This window comes from Protopterus annectens, chromosome 2.part0 (assembly GCF_019279795.1).
Source record: "Protopterus annectens isolate FY-2018-M chromosome 2.part0, PAN1.0, whole genome shotgun sequence".
Taxonomy (NCBI): domain Eukaryota; kingdom Metazoa; phylum Chordata; order Ceratodontiformes; family Protopteridae; genus Protopterus; species Protopterus annectens.
This window is the reverse complement of record NC_056728.1, coordinates 2075434-2100193: the sequence shown is the minus strand read 5'-3', so window position 1 is coordinate 2100193 and position 24760 is coordinate 2075434. Positions and strand designations below refer to the sequence as shown.

At 42.8% G+C, this 24760-nt stretch overlaps 1 protein-coding gene across 1 annotated transcript in view; it reads right to left on the bottom strand.

The window, feature by feature from the left end:
• The window catches only part of LOC122793688 (FAST kinase domain-containing protein 2, mitochondrial-like), a 173697-nt gene that overhangs the window by 88699 nt on the left and 60238 nt on the right, over positions 1-24760 (bottom strand). The window contains exons 4-5 of the mRNA XM_044061907.1: positions 4911-5019; positions 3237-3360 (exon numbers count right to left, since the gene is read on the bottom strand). Of these exons, the coding sequence (XP_043917842.1) occupies positions 3237-3360; positions 4911-5019 (233 nt within the window). The remainder of the gene's footprint in view (positions 1-3236; positions 3361-4910; positions 5020-24760) is intronic.

Sequence of the window (24760 nt, the reverse complement as noted above, 5' to 3'; positions counted from 1 at the left end):
GGGGGGGGGAGGCAGAGGGAATGGAATCCTCTGCATCTGAATCATAGGTAGATAAGGGTATGTCCTGGTAATCACAGGGGTCAGAGTCATGGTCTGTAGAATCAGAAGGAAAATCAATTCTTTGTCTTTTAGAGGGGGAAGGCTGGCTTCCTCTAAAGTAATAAGGTCTTCAGCCATTCTAAGCATTTGTTTCTGTGGCATGGGAGCTTGAGAATGGGCTTTATTCATCGGTTTCCTAGGCGTAGTGCGAACTCTGGGTTTGAGAAATTTGGTAGTCTGTTTAATATGAACATCAGAAGGTCTGAATACACCCTCAGAAGCCAGTGCCTGAAACAGCATCTCCAGACCCATCCAAGGTAGAGACATCCACAGGTTCTATAGTCGAAGAAGCATCTTGTGGCATACCAGACTCCGAATGGGTCTCAGAGGCCTGCAAATCTGTAGAAGCAGGTAAAGAGGGGCTGCAAAAGCCCCTCACTGAATACCGGAGGACTGGCGAATAGCTTAACGGAAGCGTCGTCTGCAGTTTTGGACCTATGCAGTCTGTCTCTATCTTTATCCTTGCGTTTTTTCAGAAGATCGTTAGTCGGATGGCTTATCGAAGCCATTTTGCAATACGGAGCATGACAGTGAAAGAATTTAGACACAAAAATTGTCAGACGATAAATAGGGCGTTGAACAAGGCACAAAACTGACAGCAAGGGACGTCGTGGTCTGGGCCTAAACAGGTGACTCAGCAAGAATGAAAATCTCTGAGTTGATTTCCACAGGCAAGACAACTGTTAACTTTTCATCGGTTAGAGCAAGAAAAAAGGATCCCCATTGGGGTACTTAGCTTTAGAAGACTTCAGGTTTGAAACTCGAAAAACGAAAATTTCAGATAGTGGCCGACCAGCACTTGTGAACTGCTTCTGCTTCGAGCTCCCGCATGGGAAGAAAAGCTGATGTAATGGTGTCGGCTGCATGTTTTATACCCCTGACGACCTGACGTCATGGAAGAGGCGATAGCATCCAACTCAGAAATCCCAAGACTCTGGTATTCGGGCCGACTGAGGTCTACCTGCAGGCAGATAACCCAAGTGTGATGACTACAACAGTGAAACACAAAGAACATCTCCTATCCCCTACAAAACATGGCTTCCGTCCTTCCCATAGTACCAGCCTGCCCTTCTGAACTAGATAAATAGTCAACAAAGCTAAAGATAAATGGCAAACTAGTCTCTTCCTTATTTCTAGAATTGTCTAAAGCCTTCGACACAGTTTGTCACAGCAAACTTCTACTTCAAATGTCCTCACTAGGCCTCTCTCAGCCCACCCTTCTGTGTTTCAAAAGCTACCTGTTCAATAGGTATCAGTCAGTCAGTAAAATTGCACTCCACACTCTCTCCTTACCTCCCAGTCACCAACAGTGTACCACAAGGCTCCATCCTTGATCCCCTCCCTCTTTACGATTTTCACCAACACCCTCTATACATCCACACAACACTCCACCCCAATACAATACGCAGATGATTTCACTCTCATTTGCACATCTGACAACATGGTACACCTCCAAAAAACTACTCAGGAAGCTTTAACAGCCACTGAAACATGGCTTTGTAACTCGCAGCTCATGCTCAACCCAAAAACAACCAAACTACTACTTCCCCCCCAAATCTCTCTCTCATTAAACAACAAAATTTAAAGTCCTCTCTGTCTCTTGATAACACATCCACTGAAGTCAGTACTCATAAATTATTAGGAGAGAGAGTAGACGATAATCTGACATTTGATCTGCATATACAAAAGTGCAAAAGAAAAACTCCTCAAAAACAAGGGATGCTTTACAGAACCAAAATCTTTCTAATTGACGCAACTAAAACTACACTTGCCACTACTTACCTCCTCCACTGCACTGCCATCCTTATTAACTTCTAGGCTTCACAAAAATTAAAACTTGAACAATGCTGTAGCAAAGTTGCTAAATTTGCAGCAAATACCCCTTTCAAAATCTACCACTGTAGAGTACTAAAAAGCATAAAATGGTTAGAGCTGCCTCATTAAATAACATACACACAGCTTCTTACTACCTGTAAAATCATCCAGCATCCATCTGCCTGTCCAGCACTAAAAAACATTCTAACCAACTATGTTTCCAGTCTGTATCCAGTGACCAAAAACTCCTGTCGGTGTACAAACAGATCACATCTGGGCATTGTCTGTACTCGTACAAAGTTGCTAAGGTCTGGAACTCCTTACCTGTAGCCACCAGGTCAATACCCTTCCTCCCATCTTTCAAAACAACTCTGAAAGATGCCCCAGCCCTGTCCATAAAAATAGTAACAAGAGACTGGACGGTTTAATCACCTTGTCCACCTTCCCTAGGCAACTCCCTGGAAACAGACCAAATCTCAGCATGCATACTAGACCGAAATTCAGTTTCTGTATCTTGTCTAAAGGACCTTCACCTGCCCCTCCCCCAAGACTGACAAAAGTGGTTCTCCTTTGTTCACTAAGAGCATCTTTGCAGCTACAGATGACACAGCTCTTCCACACTCTTTAGTGGCTGCATGTGTTACACCACAAGATTGGGGGAAAAAAATAAGAAGTCTGAGGAAAAACAACCAGCCACAGTAAAGACACCCACCCACCAGTGGATAAAGCAAAACAGGATCCTGCCAGACATCCAAAGATTCCCTTACAACTTTCTTCTTTTGTAGACAGGAGAAGGCAAAAACTGCAGAGAATGGATTTTGTTCCATTGCTAAGCAAAGAAAGAAACCTCAAAAAGCCGATAGAGTCAGAATACGTCCGTAAATGGTAAAGTGGACTACGAGTATATCTGATGTAAGTAAATCACTGTGGTCCCCCACAAACAAGTATCCGATAACAAAACACTGCTGAAGTTCTCTCTAAAATTTTAGAGAAAAAATTAATTTTTCCATACGAAATGTTCACATAAACATTTAAACAAACTCTCATAGAAATGCAAAGACGGGCCCAACAAAGCCCTAATAAAATAATTTTTAGAGAAGACTTTTTCCCCTAACTACTAATTATGTACTAGACTAAAGAATTGCAGTTAAAAAATAAAACTACCCACTAGTAACCGTTGTTGCCTTAAAGTCTAATCATTCTGGAGGTCTTCCTGCTACTAAGTAACCTTTCTTGTGAATATAACAGTGCCTTAGAAACTAAAAACAAAAAAATGCGATACAACTCAATGATGTTAGAGGCTACCATGCAAAACTACTCACCCACAATCTTGTCACTACAGGCCTTCAGGATTGGAAAAGAACGGAGATTGATTGCAGCCAGTGTAGTAAACATGTACTGGGTATTTGGGAGGCTGAACTGGTCCATCATGGATAGTGCCTTGGCCTATAAAGAGAACAAGAACAGCAATCAGGTCATCTTTCATGGAGGTGGCAAAACAAATAAAATCAGAGAAAATGAACTGATAATTTACAGGTGGACCTATGCAGAACAAATGAAATGTACTTTATTCACTCATTCATTTATTCATTTCCTGCCACCTAGCACTGTGAACCTTGGCTCTAGATGACTGCCACTGTTGAAGTGACACATCAAACCCACGTCCAAAAATGAGAAAAATGGGTTGTGGATGGATGGATGCCCAGGGAAAAGGAAAAGCATATATGGGGGTCTTTAACCTTGATTCTAGAATCAAGATCAACAAAAGCTCCCAGATGTAAACAACCTCTCATGAATACCATCCCCTGTAAATAACCAACAAGCCACTCCAATTATTTAACAGTCATATTATTCATTATAACATCTTCAGTTTTGTCTAAGTACAGCCTACAACTACTTAGCTGAGAGGGTGGTCAACAAAATATACAGAAGCTAAAACCTGAACAATAAGGAAAACACAGCATTGTTTTAAAGTACTTTTTATGAACTGCTAACAAATGGTTCTGTTCAATAGTAGAGAAGAAACAAATTTCTGTACACACAGCAATAAGTACACAAATCTCTGTCAGACACAAAGCTAGATGAGAGGTCTTTTAAGACGCAAATGGGCATAGAGAAAACAGTCACTGCTAAACTGCATCAAGTCCAAATACATTACCACAAAAGTAATGCTACTAGTCCATGAGTCTCCCTCAACTTCTTGATACCCAGTTCTTTACTCTTAAAAGAGGGAACAATTAAACTAAACATGAAACACTGATGGAACAGTGACTTGGGTGCTTAATGAATAACAATCAAGTCAGCACCTCCACATACAAAGGACAGATTTATGTTAGTGAACACAAACCTGTTTAATGGCCAACAGCTTAATGATACCTGAAATTACTCTCCCTACCAGCTGATGTCTCTGAATTACTTCAGCAATACATGCTACCTTTGGCAGTGGAGATTATGTGCACAAGAGTTACTGATAGTGCCCTTTCAAGTTAACAGGGTGGTGTTAGAAAAAAATAAGAAAGGAAAAGAAAAAAGAAAAATTCATAACCAACATGTGTTTATTGTTAAGGGTGAAAAAGTTTGGAGATTGTGTTTTCCCATTCCTTCATCATAAAGGGGTTTACGATCATGTGCTCGACTAACACATGGTAGACTCCTCCTATACTTGAAATCATCCGCGAATGTCAGAATGCGGAAATCCGATATGCCAGACACTGTCACAAAACCTCAAAACTCCCTACCACTCTGAACCCAGGAATAAGCGTTACCATTTACCATGAGTCCAAAAGGGGGCAAGGTTGGACAATCAGTAATGCCAGTTTTTGACATTACAACATTCACAATGCGGGCTCACCCAGGTGAACTCGACTATCTGACTCTAGTATATGACAGCAAACCTCATAAAGGAATATTAATAACAATTCTAACACACAAAACAAGTAAGTGTACTGAAAAGGAAACGTACAATAATTAAATGCTTTATGTGTAAGTGATTTTACCTCAAATTTCTTTTTCAGAGCTGGAGAAGCATCGCTGCCAGCTGCTCGCATCAATGTCTGCAATGGAAGAACGCCTTTAATACGTGCAACCCGTAGTTCTATCAGTATCCTGTCAAAAGAGGAAAAACAGTTCCGTCAGCAGAAGTCCACCAAGCTTTGCACTGATACACAAGCAGAAATATAGAGGAGAATTGCACACACTAGATTTCTGACTGACTTTACTGCCAGTCCCCACTAAAAAGTAAGTGCTGCACTATGGCTGCATACCTGCCACACCTGCTGCAGCACTGGTAGCATCTACGGATACAATCTGGTGTACCATCATTAGAGCTGTAGCACACACATTACTCAACAATATAAAAAATGGATTAACAACAATCTGCACTGCTGAACAGCAGTTCTGCACCTGTGTGATCCTATCTGTCAAAATATGTTCCTGGGGAAGGAAAGCAATGTTTAGCATAGTCATGATGGAGAGTTGTAAGTGTTAGCAGGCACTATAAATATGTTGAAAGAGTTCTATCACACGTGGATAAGGTACAACTGCCAGAAATTAAGCCTTTTCAAGAATTCATAAACCAGTGTACTACAATGGATGATGCAGTATAACAGCATCACGTTCCCACATGAAAATCTTTCCTTATACATAAGGCTCAGAGTTTATTCAGGTACAGATTTGGTCATCACAGCTGACCAAGAGAGGTTCTCAGTAAAGATGAAATTGGATTAGGGAGGAACTCTGCTTCCCCATCCATGTGAAGCAGAGTTCCTCTCTAATCCAAGTGCAACTTGAACAACTGGATGGGATACTGGAAATTCATCCCTGGTTTGGAATCTGTCTCTGATGCAAACAGGTAACCTGTAAATGGTTCATCTCCCAGGCCCATGCTTACACTTATCAAGGGTATCAGAACTTGTCAGAGATTTGGGATGCATGGCTAGGCTTAAAAAGGCCCTTGTGGTCATTAGCCTAGTAAACACTATGAACATATGTGATTCTAGAAGCGGAGAGAACTATGTTCTACCTCAGTATAAAACATAGCATACCACAAGCTTCTGGCAATGACATTGAGGAAGAAAGAAATGGCCAATATTCTTCAGGAGAGATGGAAATTTCCACCAGGTTAAGGACCATTGACAGAGTTTAGTGATTAGGAGGAGATCTGAAAGAGAGAGGATGACAGTAGCAAATGCTGTGACATACAGATTATGGTGGAGAAACTTTAAGGATACATACTACCATTAGCATATGGAAGTAAATTAATTATTTTAACCTCAATGAAGCATCCATATTACCAAAAATTAGATTTGCAGCTTGCAACAACTTTCTTTAGCCCATTCTCATTGTAAAAATGTCCCTCACCATTTATAGTTCAACACAGTCAGTCAGAAATGCAACTAAGGACAACTCCTCCCATGTGATGGAGATGACAAACTACTGACATCAGAGTAGAATATACAAACAACCTGAAAATAGAGAAACTGCAACAAGACCAAATGACCATCCAAAACAGAAAACTCTGTACTGGTAAAGCAAACTCATTAGGGCAAAGGGAAATATCTTCTCTGATATGCCAAGTGAGTATTAGGGCAAAGGGAAATATCTTCTCTGATATGCCAAGTGAGTATTAAAGCATATCAATCAGTCCTGTAGCAGCCATTCTGAGCTCTGCAATACTCACTCGTCAGTTGAATACACTCAAAAAAGTTATGTAGTTACCATGACTTTCCATCTGTGTTGTCCACCTTCACTTATCCTTGACATCGACTCGGTCGTTACTACAGCCCTCAAGAACCAAAAACTCTCAAGTTTAAGTCCTACCCAGAATGCTCAATTACCTCAGATCGAATTTGCAGACAAAGAAAAGAATAGAAAGCATAATCTTAAAAACCTTTTTTTTTTTTTTTTTTTTTTTTTATAGATGCCATATCTGGTGTCGGATATGAAACCTGCATAATTAGGGCCAATATTCGTTCAACCAAAAAAAAACGACTGGAAGGGAGTTAGGGAGTCAAGGATAAATGAAGATAAACAACACAGATAGAATATTATGGTAAGTACATAACTTCTTTATCTGATGCTGTCAATCTTCATTTTATCCTTGACATATTAGATCTAGGGAGGAATATTTCTGAGCACCACATAACCAAATGACGCTCTTCCTCTAGAGACCAAATCCAATTTGTAATGAGTAATAAAAGTATGAGGGGTAGCCCATGTTGCTGCTGTGCAAATATCATCCACAGAAGCCTTAGAATGAAAAACTGCTGAAGCAGCCACTGCTCTAGTAGTGTGTGCCTTAACAAGACCTGGTAATCCAACTTTTCTCTTACGGTAAATGAAGTGCAAATGAAGAAAATACAATCTTTTAGCCATATAGATAAGGTGACCTTGGAGACTGTTTCATTTTCAAGTACAAGAATAGGTAAACCAAACAGCTGGTCAGATTTTATGTCCTTTGTTCTATGAACACAGAAGCACAACTGTCTATGAACATCTAATAAATATTAACAGTATTAGTCCTTGCTGGAAAAGTTGGGAGAAAATACTGGTAAACACATACCACTTTTGGTAAAAAGGAAGAGTTTGCTCTCAAGGAGACTGTTTTTATGAGACATCAGTTATGGTGGTTTGCAAGATAAAGCTTGAATTGTTGAAATTCTTCTGGCAGAGGTAATCTCTACCAGAAATATAATCTTCCTAAGATAAGAATTTCAAATTACAGTTGGCAGCAGACTCAAAGGGTTACTGCACTAGTGACTGTTACACTGAGTTTAGGTCCCATGGTGTAGATGGATCCTTATACGGAGGCTTTAACATCAAAGTCCCTTTTAAAAAAGCTTTGCAAAGTTTGAGAAATTAAAGAATATTCTTCAAACCCATTAAGAAAATTTGAAATCACCGTTAGCTGCACTTTGATAGTAGATGAAGATGTCCCGGCTTCAAAAAAGCAAAGCTAAAAATGCCAAGAATCTATCGATAGGAGCAGAAAAGGGGTCAATGTTATTATCATGAGCCCAGCAAGAGAACGTTTTCCATTTGCTTTTATAAAGTTTCTTGTTGGAAGGTTTATGGGAAGCTAAAATAATTTTACGAACTGGAGAAGAAAAAGTTTATTAAGTCTGGCAATCAATGGAATTGCAGAAACCAAGCCATGAGCTTGAGGTTTTGAAGGTTCAGGTGAACTAATCCCTCTGGATGGAATAGGACATCTGGCTCTGGGTCCAGAGTCTACAGTCACTAATCAGATAAGACCAAAGTAAGGGGTACCAAATCTGTCATGGCCAGAAGGGAGCAAGGAGGATTACCTTGCTCTTCAATCTGATCACCTTCTTTAGAAATTGAGGAATTAATGGAATTGGAGGGAAAGGCATACAGAAGTCTGGAGTGCCAATTGTGCAAGAGGGCATCTCTCGGTGACTCCCCCGGAGGGGGAAATAGGCAAAGTAGCTGTTGCATTTGTTGTTCCGAGGCAATGCAAATAAGTTGCAGCACGGCTGGCCCTGTTGACAAAAAATGTTCTCCGCCACTTTGGGATTGAGACACCACTCGTGAGACTGAAGAATGCATCTTCTCAGTTTGCTATCATACTGGATCTCTCGAATATGCATTGCTATCAGAAAGGGGTTGGAAGAGATCGCCCACTGCCAAACTCTAACAGCTTCACAACAAAGAGGCTAAGACTTGGATCCCCCGATTTGTTTATGTACCAAACTACAGACATCTGTCTGAATTGCAATCTTTCCTGAGGGGGGAGCAGTTTGAAAGGCCTGCAATGCTAAAAGCACTGCCCCCAGCTCCCAGATATTAATATGCAAATTGGCCTCTAATGTGGACCAAGTGCCTTGGACAGTCTTGGCCACATAATATCTCCCCATCCCATCTGGGAGACATCTGTGGTCACTATGGCTAGGGGTGAAGATGGGACAAAAGGGTGGCCTAAGAGAATTTTGTCATTGAATCTGCCAAGCTAGGTCTTTCTTGCAACAGTTGGTAATCAAGATCTGATCTGACCTTGGTTGATGCAGTATGGACCACTCCTATCCTCACAGCCACTGTATAATTCTCATATGAAATCTTGCCAAAGGAACCAACGTTATACCTGCCACAATCGATCCTAAGTTTTGTAAGATTAATCGTGTGGTTACTTTCTTGCTTCTGACAATTTGCTTCACTTGGGTCCTGATTTTTTGCAATCTTAGATCAGGGAGGGAAGCTATGCAAGAATCGGTATTTAGGACTACTCCTATGAACTCTAAAGTTTGGGTAGGAGTCCGTTGCGATTTTCGTAATTTAGTGATTGCTAGGTTAGCGCAGGTCTGGAGGACACAGTCTCTTGCTTGTTCTAGAAGATGCCTGGTGGGAGCGGTAATGAGCCAGTCGTCTAAGTAAGAAAACCCATGGAATCCATGCAGTAAGTGATCTGCTGCTATTTCCATGCAATTGAACACCCTGGGTGCTGTGGCCAAAGTGCAGAACCCGGAACTAATAAGAACTAATTCCCTGCTGGAAGCGGAGAAATCTTCTGGACCACTTGTCCATTTTTATGTGGTAATATGCATCCTGAAGATCTATCAAGCATATCCAATAGTCTTTCCCTAGAAGTGGCAGAATAGACTGAACCGAACAGTGACCATCCGGAATTTCATCTGTCAAACCCCACGTGTTCAAGACACTTGGATCTAAAACTGGTCTCCAGTCCCCTGTCTTTTTTGGCACTAAAAATAATCTGGAGTAAACTCTAGATTCTATTTGGTCTGGCAGGACCTCTTGGACGACTTTTTTCCTAGTGTTTTTTTAATTTTTACTACTGCTGTTCCCTCTGACTGGGTGGAACACCAGGGATTTTGCTGGGGAAGGAAGGGTATGGTGTATCCTCTGGTTATGATCCTCTGCACGCAAACATCTGAAGTCATCTGTTGCTAGGTGTTTTGGTGCAAGGATAACCCCCCCCCCCAACTGCCTCCATTGGAAAGCATTCAGGCCTCTTTTCAGGAGTGCCGGTAGGGTTTCCCAGGAAACATGTCCCTGGAACCCTGATTTTGAGGGCCACCTCTGCCGCATAGATGGCATCTTCTATTAAAGCTCCCCCTCTGACCCTGGGTGAGCCACTGCCACGTGTCCTGGAAAGGTCCTTGGGATTTTTGAAGCACATTTTCCCACTCCTCTAGTTCCTAGAATAGGACCTTGAGGAGTAGAAAAAACATACACCTAATGCAGAAAGTCTTTCCATCCTTTTCACACCTGGACAAAGTTTCTCGAACTTTAGAACCAAAAAGGTATGATCGGTCAAAGAGGGCATTGACGAATGAAGACTTGAATGGCTCCACAAATTTGAACAAGCGCATCCAGGCACATCTCCTTATGGTTATGCCAGATTCTACTGCTCTAGTTGTCTCTTCGGCTGCATGTGCTATGAGGCTCATGGACGAATTTGAAATGGACTCTAGGGTGGCCAACTGAGAAGCAACCTTATTTTGGACTTCATCAGATCTGGAAACATTTTAATCAGATCAGATCCATCTGAAGTCAGGTGAAATGAGCCATAAAGTTCAAAGACCGTAATGCAAAGGTCAATGAACCATAAATCTGCTTGCCAAACCTATCCATCGCCCAAGACTCTATTAGGAGGATGGATAATGGAACTTTCCTCTGCCAGTTCCTTTTTTGTGGCTGCCACTGCCACTATGTCATCTATCGCCAATCCCTTTGCTCAAAACTGATGATCCTCAGGAGTAGTTAGAATTTTGTTTGGTCTCTTGGGGATGAGTTCTACAGTGTCAGCAGCCTTCCACACTGGCTGCAAGATAAGCTTAACAAGCTAGTCAGTGGGCAGAGTTACCCAAGTTGTAGATGGAGGAGCACTGAAAGCTTGCAGGTACACTTATTCGTCCAGGGAAGGCTGCTGGGACATCCAGCCACCCCTCTGCTTAAGGATCTCAAGGGTGACTGTGGCGAACCCTCCCCTTAATCGTAATCCAGGTCCTCAGTGATGGATTCCTCTGGAGAATCTAGGTGTTTCCTCATACGCTTCTTCTGTGGAACCGCCTTAGTGGGACAATCTGGATAAGTATCAGAAGAGGATAAAACCTGAATAGGTGATTCCTGTAGCTTTGGTGCTCGCTGTCCTGGTGTCGGAGCTGGAACAGACTCTGGACAAGAGGAAAGACCAGGGAACTGTTCTGACAGCTGTGGAGCAGACAATGCCCACAGTTGACCGGGCCCTCTCCATGGCCTGGAAAGCTGGTCCCCTCCCCAAAGAGGGAAGAGAGCCTGGAACAGAGAAGGACTGCCAGCGAATTGTGGTCTCCCCAAGCACCAAAGAGACAGCTCCGGAAGCTGATGCTGGGGTCGAGCTAACGCATGCCAAAGCTCCAAGTTGCAGAGATGGCTCCAAAAAAATTGGAGTGAAGTTTTGCCCCCCCCAGAGCCAACAGCACAGCTTTGGCCCAGAGAGGTCTCTATGTCCGAAAAAGCTGAAGAAGTCAAGGCAGAAGTCAGTGCAGGAGAAGGAGAGGTCGCTCAGACCTAAACAGTCAGCACCAGTAAGGTTGGAACTGGGATCTCTAATGCCTTGGAGGAGGTCAGAGGAAGAAGAGTAGTTGGGAGTTGAAGGATAGGTTCCGGCACTGGAAGGGGCTAGAACAGAGGACACACCTGAAATTCCCCTCACTGCAAGGAGCTGATCTACCTCGGTCAGGCTTTTGGTGGAACCGATAAGACTGGGTAGAAGGGGATCTTGGTCATTCCAAAAAGGGGCTAGGTAACTGACCTGCAAAATGGTCAATGGATGGGGGAGTATCTGGTCCTAGGAATGAAAATTCAGCACTTTCTGCAGGCGCTGTAAATGTCGGTACCAGAGTAAAAGTCGGCACCAAAACTACCGGCTCCATGGTCTGGCTTTTGGTGTATACAGACAACTTTGGCATCAGTGACAGAGAAACTGTCGGCACCGAGGTTGCACCAAAGCATACAGGTTCCGCACTAGCAGAGGGAACCACAGTTTTAAGTCTCTTAGTCGTCAGGGCCAATGGAGAAGTCTCTTAGTCGTTGGGGCTAATGGAGAAGCTGGTACCAATCAACTCCTTTTCTTGGATGAGGAGGAGGAGGAGGAGGAGGAGAAGTAGTAGAAGTAGTAGTTGTAGTTATGTTCTTACCATAACGTTCCATCTGTGTTGTTGATCTTCATTCATTCATTACTGATGGGTGTCTGATCCGTCCACAGAACCGCGTTGGCCTTATAAGAAGCTTGTGCTAGCCAAAAACTTTCAAGCTAAGATTTACCCATAGCGCCCCTCTCCCTGTTACCTCAGATAGTGTTTGCCCGTAATAAAGAAAGCAGAGGCTTTTTCTGAGCAGGTCCCCTAATGCGGGATTTGGATCAAATCAGAACTTCCAGGAACTCCTTGGAGGGGGAAGGAGGGTGGGACATAATGAATAAATGAAGTTCAACAACACAAATGGAATGTTATGGTAAGAACAAAACTTCTTTATCTGATGTTGTTAATCTTCTTTCATTCCTTACTGATGGGACAGAGTCCCTAGCTACTTTCTGTCTTGGGAGGCCTTATGGAAGGATGTTTGAATACCATTGAACCAAAGGATGCTCTCCCCCTGGAGACCATATCCAATTTGTAATGAGTGATAAAGGTATGAGAGGTAGCCCATGCTGCAGCTGCATAGATATCATCCACTGAAGCCCTTGATTGAAAAGCAACAGAAGTCACCACTGACAAGACAGATCTTATCTGACTGATAAGACAGAGCCCCTCACTATCACTCTTCAAGAGGAACCTTGATGAGTGGATGGGTAACACAAATTCACACTGGGGATCACACCAACAGCACTACTAGATAGGGGCCAAGGGTACTAGCTGCTAGTACAAGGGTCTAGGGAACTACTAAAGGGGCGGTGAATACCGCACAATGTGGCTGGGCCAATACATGCCTTCGGGCAGATAGGTTCATAGGTTGGTACTGGGCTATCTAGCTGAGCGTGTTTTGACCTTGCTCGGTAGAGGAATTTTATTATGTTGGTAGATAAAGCATATACAATTTCTCAACCACTTAGATAACGTTACACTACAAACAGAGTTGCTCAAATTTGGTCCTGAATAGGAAGCAAATAACTGGTCAGATTTACATTCTGATTTAGCTGTCTAGGTAAAATCGTAATTGTCTATGTATATCAAGTAAACAGAGGCAGTATTCTTCTTTGAGAAAATTGAAAAAAAACAGTGGTAGGGCAATTGTCTGATTAACAGTCAATTCCAAAATAACTTTGGGCAGAAAGGAAGGGTTAGTTCGGAGAGATACTCTGTCCTTATGAAAGACCATGTAAGGGCATCTAATGCACAAGGCCTGACGTTAGGATAGGTGTCTTGCTGAGGTGATGGCCACTAAAAATAGGGATTGACAGGATAAGAACTTTATATCGCAAGTGGCAACAGGTTCAAAATGTGATAGTGTCAGGGACTGCAGTACTGGTGTTAGTGTTAAACTCCAAGGTTCGATTGGTTCTTTGAAGGGTGGTCTAGGGTGGTCTGATGTGCGAGACCCCTTTCAAGAAGGTTTTACAGAGACGATGGGAAATTAAGGATGAGTCTTGGAATCTATTGTGGAAGTTTAAGATAGCAGCCACATGTACTCACAGTGGAGGCTACTGCTCCCAAACAAAGAAGGCTTGACAAATAATCCAATACCGCACTAAAAGGAGCTGAGCAAGGGTCTAGTTCTTTCTGTCGAGACCAAAAAAGGAATCTCTTCCACTTGCTAAGAATTTTCCTGGTGAATGGTTTGTGTGAAGCCAGAAGAATGTTGCGTACAGGGGAAGTTGGGTTATTCTGCCTGGCAGTTACTGGAAGTAGAGAAACCAAGTTCTCAGCTTGAGACTGGGTATGTTTGGATGCATCACCCCCTGCAGGTGCGACAGTAATTCTGGAGTTGGATCCAGAATCTATGGTTGGTGTACTAGGTGAGGCCAAAAAAAGGCGAATCAAACTTGTCTGGCCCAGTAGGGTGCAATGAAGACTACTCTGCTTCTCAACCGAAGGGCCTTCTTTAGAAATTGTGGGATCAGGGGAAGGGGAGGAAAAGCATAAAGAAGTCCCGTAGACAAATAGTGTATTATTGTGTCCCTCAGGGATTCCCCCTCTGGGGTAATAATGGCAAAGTAGCTGCTGCATTTGTGATTTGCTGGAAAGGCGAATAGGAAGCTGTCACCCATTGCCAAATTCTCATGGCCTCTCTACACAACGGGTAAGACTTGGTTCCCCCTTGTTTGTTGATATACCAGACCACAGACATGTTGTTGGACTGGATAGCAATTGTCCCCGATGGGAGGGCAGATTGAAAGGCTTGCAATGCTAAAAGCACTGCCCTCAGTTCTAGAACACCGATATGCAGATTGGCCTCCAGAGGGGACAAAGTACCTTGGATTGTCTTTCCCCTGGAAGTGCCCCCCCACCCCCACCTTATCAGGGAAACGTCCGTGGTCACTATGGTCTTGGGCTGACATGGGGAGAAAGGGCAAATCCATACGTCTTTTTCTGACTTCATCCACAAAGTTAAATCTTGTTTGCATCAGTTTGTTATGCGGATCTGAGAGGACATAGGATGATTCGAAGGGGACCAATGTGTTAGTAAGAGCCACTGAGGAAGTCTCATGTGTAGTCTCACCAGGGGAACTATTGTATTTGATGTTGACATTGATCCTAGAAGTTGAAGGACAGCCCAAGCTGGAATTTTGTCTTGAGAGAGTAATATCCAGAGTTGGGACCTCAGTCTTTCTAAATTGTGGAGACTAGGCAAGATTGAGTATTGAAAGTTATTCCTATGAATTCCAGGGTTTGAGAAGGACTCAACTTGCACTTCTTGTTTATTGAGATTCCTAGGTATTTCACTAGTTTTAGAGTATAATGCAAGGCTGTAAACCAGTAGACGCCTGGTGGGGGCAGTAAGGAGCCAATCGTCCAAGTATGGAAACACTCGGAATATTTGCAGTCTCAGGTGAGTTTTTAACACTACCACGCATTTGGTGAACACTCTGGGAGCCATACAGAGTCCAAAGGGCAGCATCCGGAATTGGTAAGGATTGTCTCCTAGCCAGAAGTGAAGGAATCTCCTGCAGCATCTGTCCGTTTTTATGTGGTAATGCGCATCCTGAAAATCTACTGAGCACATCCAATCGTCTTTCTCCAGGAAAGGTAGGATAGACTGAACCGTGACCATCCAGAATTTTGTTTGGTTGACAAATTTGTTCAGAATGCTGAGATCCAAGATCGGTCTCCATTCCCCTGTCTTTTTTTGGCACTAAAAAGAACCTGGAGTAAGATCTGGATCCTATTTGGTCTGGTGGGACTGCTTAGATGACTTTTTTGAAACAACTTTCGTATTTCTTGAGCTGCTGCTTCCTTGACTGGGTGGAACATTGGGAATGTGCCTTAATGGCTTTGGGCAAATATTGAAGGGTATGTGGTAACCTCTGGCGATTATATTCTGCACCCAAGAGTCTGTGGTCATTGTTTGCTAGGCAGAGTGGTGCAAAAAGAAATGTCCCCAGACTGCTTCCAGAGGAAAGCAACTGGGCCGCTCTTCAGGAGCGCTGGTAGGGTTGTCCAGAGAAAGAATCTCTGGACCCCTGGTTACGCATACCACTTTTGTCTCTGTAGGGGTGTCCTCCAGAAGAGTTACCCCCCCTCTGCCTGGAGGGTAAACTTGCCATGTGCGTCATGGAAAGGAGCCTGGGATTCCTAGTGCCACATCTTTTCACTCCTCTGATTCCTAGAGAAGAATTGCTTGGGGGGGGGGGTGGAAAAACACACACCCATGGCAGACTGGGTCTCGCCATCCTTTTCACATCTGGCTAACGTGTCTTTCACTTTCGGCCCAAAGAGGGAAGAAACTTCCACTGGAGCGTTAAGAAAGGAAGACATAAAAGGATCCGCAAATGCACAAAGGTGGATCCAGGTGTGACGTCTCACGACAACGCCTGAACCCGCAGCTCTAGCTGCCCCTTCGGTAGTGTGAGAGATTAACTGCATGGACGAGTTGGAAATAGATTCTAGGGTTGCAAGCTTAGAGGCAACTTTGTTGCGTACGTTGTCAGAGACTGCTCTTGCTAAGGTTCTGGAGAGTTCCGAGATTAGGTCCCTCTGGAGCCTGGTAAAGTGTGCCAAGTAATTCAAGGACCAAATGGCAAATGTCGATGAGGCAAACACTCACTTCCCTAATATGTCAATCACCCGAGACTCCCTGTTTGGGGGGTGGACAGTATGGCTCTCCTTGGTGAGCTCTTTCTTAGTGGCTGCCGCCACCACCACAGCATCTACCGGTAGGCCTTTGGACCAGTGTGGAATTTTGGTGGGGACAGAATTTTGTCTGGTCTTCGGGGGATTGGTTCAACGGTATCAGGACTCTTCCATGCTCACTGCATGACGAGTTGGACTAGTTCATCTGCAGGCGGGGTCACCAAAGAAGTAGAGGGTCGAGCACGAAAAGCCTGCAATAATACGGATTTCTCAGAGAAGGCGTTGGTGGGCTTCCAGCTTCCCCGCTGTTTTAAGATTTCCAGTACGTCTCCGAAGGAGACATCCTCAGGGAGCGACCGTGGGGACCCCTCCCCCTCATTGTAGTCCATATCTTCCATGAGGGACTCTTCAGGGGAATCCAGGTGCTTCCTGTTGCATGATCTCTTTTATGGTACCTCCTTGGTGGGAACATCCGAAGATGACTCAGAAGAGAGGACACCTTGCGGGCAGCCGGGTATCTTGAGGCTCTTGTGCTTGACGTCCTGATGTGGTGGACTGTCTCAGCTGCGTACCATAGGGAGTAAATGTATGGCACTCCAACTCCGAGGGAACCATCTGTGTGCCTGTGGAGGCAAGGGCCCTCCCCATCTCCTGGAAAGTTGGCCTGCCCAAAGAGGGAACTTTGGAGGGAGCTCGGAACCCAGAAGGATAATCTCAGAACCAGGGTCACACCCAGCTCTGATAAGCCCAATACTCCCGGAGAAGGAGTCACAAGAGGACTTGTGCTGTCAAGACAACGAAAACCGCAGCAGACGGCACTGTAGAAAAAAATGGGCGCTGCACTAGGGGTCACGGTGCTGGCACTCTAGTCACAATCTCGAGGATGGCCCTGTTCCGAATGAGTCTATGGCAAAACGGTCAGCTCCGAAACCGCAGTGAGGTCCATCAGTGGGATCGAAGAAGCTGGAAGCAGGATAGGCGGTGTCAGGGGCTTTGATACCTCTAAGTAGGTCAAAGGAGTACACATAGGAGTCCGTGGAGAAAAACCCTAAGCTCCAGGTGGGAAGGAGGGTTTAACAGAGCATTGCAATTCCTCTGGCCATTAGAAGCTGGTCCACAAGTCTCACCACATCAAATTCTGAGAGGCTTCTGGAGGAGCGGGTCGATATCCCAGGAGAGTCAGGTCACTCCAAGAAGGGGCTACATTGCTGACCAAAGAAGGGGTCTGCCATGGGGGAATATCAGGTCCGAGGGGTCGTTTCTCCTTTCGACACCATAGTCTCATGACCAGTAAGATGCATAGGGAGGGGAGAAGTGACCAGTGTAAGGTAAACTATTTTTGGTGCCGAAAGGGAGATTGGAGTCCATGTAGTAATTAAAGGCATGGTCGATGCAGTAGTCTTTTATCGTACCATGGGTGGTACCAAGGAGGATACTTGCAGTTCTGGAACAGAGGACGGCAACGTGGAGGGAGGCTGAGACAGTGGTGCCGAAGGTGATGGTGTCAGTTTTGTAATTTTGGCCTTCGGTTCTGAAGACTTAAGAGTCAGTGCCATGGGGTGAAGATGGAACCGAATCGCTCTTATGTTTGTGTTCTTTCTTGGGAGGAGGTGAACCCTCCAACCCAGAAATAGCCTCCGCAAAAGGAGTTTTTAGTAAACCCTTAATTATTAGCTTGTTTTTCTTCTAGTGAATCATGCAAGAACTAAAAGCCTTACAAATTTCACAAGGAGGTTGCATAGATAAATGAGGAACACCCACACAGTAAATGCAAGAGGTATGGGCATCTGAATTTGGCATTTTGCAACCATGCTGGTAACGCTGTTTAAATCCAGTTGCTCCTTTCTTTTCTGACATAGCAAAGAAGGACAAACCAAGAATAGTGACACACTAAACATATTAATACACACACACACACACACACACACACACACACACACACACACACACACACACACTTATCAACAGAGAAAAAGAAGAAACTCTAAACTTCTTTTTTTTTTAAATAGCTAACTAGACAGATAAAAAGGAGGAAAAAGGGGGGAATACCAGCAACGGTATTAAGGATTTAATCTCAGTGGGTAGAGGGAAAGGCAGGTATCAACGATGTTACTAAGAATACCTAAAACTGGTAAAAGAGAAAGGGAGGCATAGAAACTAGCGACTAAGTAATATATAATAAAATTAGTAAAAAAGACCATCAAAAGAGATTTTAATAGAAAAAATTCTAAAACACTTAGCTGAGAGCTGGACTGACACGTCTTGATAATTACGCGGCAAACGAGACCCAAGGTAACAGAGAGAGGGGCACTATGGGTAAAGCTTAGCTTGAGAGTTTTTTAGCTAGCACGAGCTTGTTATAAGGCCAACTCTCGGAACTGACATGGATCAGCAAGGAATGAATGAAGATTAACAACAATAGACCATCAGTTTTACTTTTTGTATCATGACCAGAGATGGCCTCTTCAAAGGCAGATTTTATCATCTCCTTCAAAATGAACTTGTCTTTTATTTCTACTAGGGCCCGGTGACTGAAACTATGGCAGATAGAACAATCTTCCTGTAAGTGCACCTGGCCCAGGCAGTTAACACAGAGGGAGTGTCCATCAGAACTGGGTAGTTTTTGTGCACATTTGAGGCATTTCTTAAAAACAAGAAGTGCCTTTGCCCTTATCAGCCATGATATGCACCAAGAAAAATAAGTGCATATGAACACACACATTTTATATATTAGATATATATACATATATATATATATATATACACATATACACACACACACACACACATATACACACATATATATATATATATATATATATATATATATATATATATATATATATATATATATATAGATTCACTTTAGAAGATCGAATTTCCAAAATCTCGAACTGCTTCGGAAACTCGAACTTCTGAAGTGAAACCATCAAAAAAAAAAAAAAAACACAAACTTTTGCAGGGGGCACCAAACCCCTACTTAAATATACCAACTCCAAGATCGCGCTACAGTGGGGAGATGGGTAATCTCCCGTCTTGCGCTGTATGCGGAAGCGCAAAATGGGAGATTTCTCACTTCCTGCCAACACCGCAAAACAAATAAAACATTACGTACACACAGGGCGTACAACAATACTTGCCTCTGTGCACGTAATGTATTAAGGTAAGTAAAGTATATATATATATATATATATATATATATATATATATATATTTACTTACAGAATACCGGATAGAAAAAAATAAGTATAGCACAATTTTTTTTTTTTTTTTTTTGGAAAGAAAGGGAAAACAAAGGCAGACTAGAGAATACCCAAAGGCACAGAAAGGAAAACAACCAATGATGTTAGAAGAGGCTACCTGAAGTATGGAAGAGAGACTACCAACAATGGTAGTTGAAGAAAACACCGGAGTGTTATAGAGAAACACAGAGGTAAGGAGCTATCAGAAAATGGGTAGGTTAGAAAGGAAAACTACAATAACTATTAGTGAGAGAAAAATATATATTTAAAGACAAGACTTTAGGTAAAAATAGAAGAGTAAAAAGATCATTTTGCTTGAGAGCTACTGGCAATGCTTCTGTCACCAGAAGCGGTAAAAGATCTGAGGTAATTTGGAAAGGGGCATTCTTAGTAAGACTTGAGCTCAAGAGTTTTTGACTCTCATGGGCTGTGGTAAAAGCCAAGTCGGTTCCGATGCTTGGAACTGAACTCATGTCAAGGATAAAATGAAGATTTACATCATAGGTTCATAGGTTTATACTAGGCTATCTGCCCTAAGGCATTTATAAGCCTAGCCCAAATTTTTGTGGCTTACGCCACCCCTTATATGAAAAAATACTGTGCCCATTATTTTGTTATGCCTCTGTCCAGCAGTGACACAGAGATGATTCCCGGGATAAACCTACGATCTCCCATCCACAGGTCAAGATTTCTCTTGAACAGAGCCAGCGAGGTGCTCTGCCTCACATGGACCGGGATTTTATTCCACAGCATAGGGAGTCTCTGAGTGATAAATCTATCCCTCCAGCAAGTCCTATTTATATCCGTGCTAAGGTTTAAGTCGCTTGCTCTAGTGGTTTTGGTGGATTTGGATTTTTTGAGGTGGAGCATGTCCATTAATTCCAGGTTGGACATGGCCTTTTATGTCAGGCACATGTCACCTCTGAGCAGACGCTATGCAACTGAATAGAGCTGGAGTTTCTTCAATCTGGCAGCATATGACAGATTTTGGAGTCCCTTTATCCTTTTGGTGAGGAACTTTTGGGGTCTCTCCAATTGCTGCAGATGTCGGGTGAGATACATCCCGAATGGGGCATTGTACTCGATCATTGGCCTGATAAGTGAAGAGTACAGGGGAACAATGACCTCACTAGATCTGGATGTGAATCCCTTCATGATCAGGTGGGCAATGTAGAAGGTCTTTCTAACCACTTTAGCAACATGAGTGTCAAAAGAAAGGCCACTGTCAACCTGGGTCCCCAGGTCCCTGATAACCTCTTCTGTGCTTAGTGGATTGCCACCTATATGGTAGCTTGGGGTTACCTTGTTTTTCCCGAAGGGTATGACTATACATCTTTTGGCGTTTAACTTCAGGCCATGGCTCTGGCACCAGCTATCTGTTTCCGTGAATCCCTTCTGAAGGATATCAGTGTCCGATGCACTTTCCACTATGGTGCCCAGTTTGCAGTCGTCTGCAAACTTTGTCAGCCAAAGTCCTCCCATGTTGGCCTGTACTTCTGAGAAGTAGATGCCGAACAATAGGGGGCCAAGGACCGAGCCCTGTGGGACACCACTTATGACCAGCTTGGAGTCTGACATAGCGCCAGCAACTCTAACCCTGTGGGTTCCGTCCTTAAGCCAGTTTGCAACCCATCTTGTGACATATGGGTTTACATTTAAGCTGGTAAGTTTTTCTACAATACCTGAGTGGGGTATTGTGTCGAAGGCCTTTGTAAGGTCAAGGCAGGCTGTATGGACTGCCTTTCCCTCATCAATGGCCTTGGTGACGGTTTCGAAGAAGTTGACCAAGTTCAAAAGGCATGATCTGCCCTTGACGAAGCCAAACTGGGTCGGGTCCAATGTCTGCAAGTCATCAGATCAAACTACTCCAAATTTCACCTTCCCCCAGTTCCAGTTTCACTTATGACTGAAAAGCAGATGTGAACAAAACCATAGATCTACTCCAACAGAGGAAGATGTTTGATGCTTCCCTTCTGCAGCAGAAGACAAGATAACTCTTCACTATTGTGGAGACCTAACACTGAAAATCTAAACATTTCAAAAATTAAGATGAAAGTCCTAAAACAATTCCAGGATACATTGATGCATCTTTTAAAAAAATCTACTCCACTGCACCACCTCCAATAAAAGGCATCCTCAAAGTTGCAACCTATATAGAAACAGGTCTAACAATACTGTACAGTATAGTAGGGAAATAATATATCACAATCTGTGAATTATGACACATTTCTTCAAATCACTTACAAACATTTGCAGTTAACATCCTTAGATATTCTCTGAGCACTTGAAGAAGAGGCATTGACACCTGTTCTTGATCAAGATTTGAAATGAATAAGGTTCCTAGTGGGACTATGAGTTTTTTTGTGCACATGTTTGCCACAGGTATGGACTACATCCTCCCATTTACCATCTACCAGGTGATGCAATTATAGCTACAGATTTCCTTGTTAGTGTTATGTTAAGTCACCAAAACTGGCTCTTTTTGGGCCACTTTAACACAGGAGTCAAAAACAGAGTGCAGTGAACTCATCAATTAATTTCTCCACATTACAAAGAATCTTACTGGCAGTTATCTTTGGAACTCACTCACTTTACAGGACACTCACTGGCCTTGTACTTTGTAGCTAGGTTTGATCACTACTGACTTGACAGTGGAACCTGTCCCAAGTTTCTGATCACCGCCTAATGCATTTCAGCGCAGGGCCATCTCTGGTTAGGTCCAGATCCCACATTCAAAATTGTGGGTACCCACACAGTCACTCAACCCACTCTGAATGTCTGAATTGACAGGCTGAGTTTAAACAGTTTATTCCATAGAAGTTGGAGTCTTTGATATATGAAGTGGTCACAATCATGAAATTGATATCTAGAGGCATGGGAGTCTTGAAACATGTTCAGGGTAAGTGATTGCTATGCACTGATTTGCCTCTCACCTGCCAGGAACTCAACATGGGCTGCCTTAGGTTCGATTTATCCACTGTGGCTACCAGTCCTGAATATGAAGTAGATGGACATGGATTCTGGAGATCTAACATTATGACCAGTACATAACTTTCATTTAAATCACAGATAGCATTCCTCAAACTATTGAAATGCATGAATATTACAGCTCTCTAAATGGCAATTAAAAACATACTTAAAGCTGATTTTGTTGAAGGCCAAGAACCCTTGCCTTCCTCAAGTAACGAACAACAAACAGCAGGGATAACCCAAATGTGATGATTGCAACAGTAAAACACGAAGAACATTAACAACTCTGTGATTGCACAGAAGAGGAAAACAGGAACATTTGTATTCTCTCTCCCCTCTCTTCCCTGAGATTGTGCAATCAAGGAGTTGCTCTATATCAGTTTGGAGAGAGATGTGCCCTCACCACATGGTGGGGTGTCCTGTTAACACATTTTAGAAATATTAGCAAATGTTTGCATTATATATAACAGTGGTTCACTTCAATATGTTGTAAACAAGATCAATTTGAAAAATGTAGTCTTTCTGGACTGCTATATTCAATACTGTTAGTTCAACAAATTATAATTTAATAATGTCAACTTCAACAAACTCATGCAGACCCAAAGTACCCTAGTATGCATTTTACATTCAGTCATTTCCTTTCCTTTCTCATGGCATATTATCACATTTTTTCAATGGCAAGGACTGCCTGGAATCTGTCCATTAACAGCTGAACTACAGTCATTTGAAGCTCAGTCCGACCAAGACTCTTGCTTTAATTTACTGCAATGCAGTAGCTCTGGCATTCACATACCCATGCAGTTTGAGATGCACCAAAGTTTTTTTTCCCTCATAAGCAGTTCCTCAGCACCAAACCTAGAGTGACTTTATGAATTCTGTAAAGCTCTTTCCCTACCTTACCTGCATACTAACAAAAGTATTTCTAAAGCATTTCACACTGAGCTAATCGAAGGAAGGACACTGAGGAAACTTGGAGCTATAATATATAACATTAAGTATCCTGATTTTTGTTTATTTTGTTCTTTATTTCTTTGTTATTTATAGCACTTTGTGTACTGTGTATTTTTCTATCTAGTTTCACCGTGTGTGAGGTATTAACTGGAAATTGTCCACTTTTATTAAGCATCTGTTGGGTTGTTTGTTTCTGATAACTTGTTGCAGTTAAACTCTTTTTTCTAGAGGCTCCTTTAACTGTTTAAAACTTTCATTTAAAGGCTCACTGCTGCTTTTCAGCTGTGAGAAACACTTCTGCAGTTTGTTCTAAGTAGTGGGGATATTTGTAGCATTTCCATATTCAGGCTTGTATCTGGACCTAGTGTTTGTGGAGGCTGTGTGTCTGAACACATATTCAGGGACATCTTGGTTTAGCAAAGGCCATCAGGCATTTCAGTGACAGAGAATTGTTTGAGGTCACTGGCTGACTGAGGTCACCTGGACTACAGCTTAGACTAAGCACCTCATTGGTTCTTTTGAGATTTCTTTCTTTAAAGCTGTCTCAGGTTTCAACCTTCTATTACCTAAGAACTTCAGTTGTGAAAAAAAAAATGTTATCTGCTTTTATTGTATTTGTGTTTCTTCCTACTTTATTTTGCTTTTGCGTCATCTTAAAAGTACTCAATTGTATTTATTACTGTTTGGTGTAACTCATTCTAAGCCTTTTAGTTTAAGCACCTGGGCTTCAGACCAGTTGTTTTACATTAAGAAGGTTTGTGGTCTGCACTGTAGTGGCAGAACAGGTTGCTTACATCCTTCTAAGTTGGGAACTGCTGATTGAGGGCTCAGTATCTGTTATTCTAAAAGTGTATTAGTTCTGGATTAAGCACTTGGGCTTCAGGCCAGTTATTTCACATGAAGAGGGTTCATGATCTGCACTCTTGTGGGAGGAGAGGCTGGACTCTGCCCTTCTGAGCTGGGAATTTCTGGTTAAAGGCTTATAGTGCCTGCATATCTGAACTGCTTCTTACTGAAATTGGTACACCTTGTTTGCTGCAGCATAGACTAGATCCAGGCCTGCTGAATCTAGCTTTGTTTGTATAACTTGAGCACTAATCCAGGCATTCTTTAAAGTATTCAATTGTATTTATTACTGCTTGGTAATAACTTGATAAAAGTGTAGCTATCACTCTAAGTCTTTTGGATTAAGCACTTGGGCTTCAGACCAGTTGTTTTACATTAGGAAGGTTTGTGGCCTGCACTCTGGTGGCAGGACAGGTAGCTTACATCCTTCTAAGTTGGGAACTGCTGATTGAGGGCTCAGTGTCTGTTATTCTAAAAGTGTATTAGTTCTGGTTTAAGTACTTGGGCTTCAGGCCAGTTATTTTACATTAATAAGGTTTGTGGTCTGCACTCTTGTGGGAGGAGAGGCTGGACTCTGCCCTTCTGAACTGG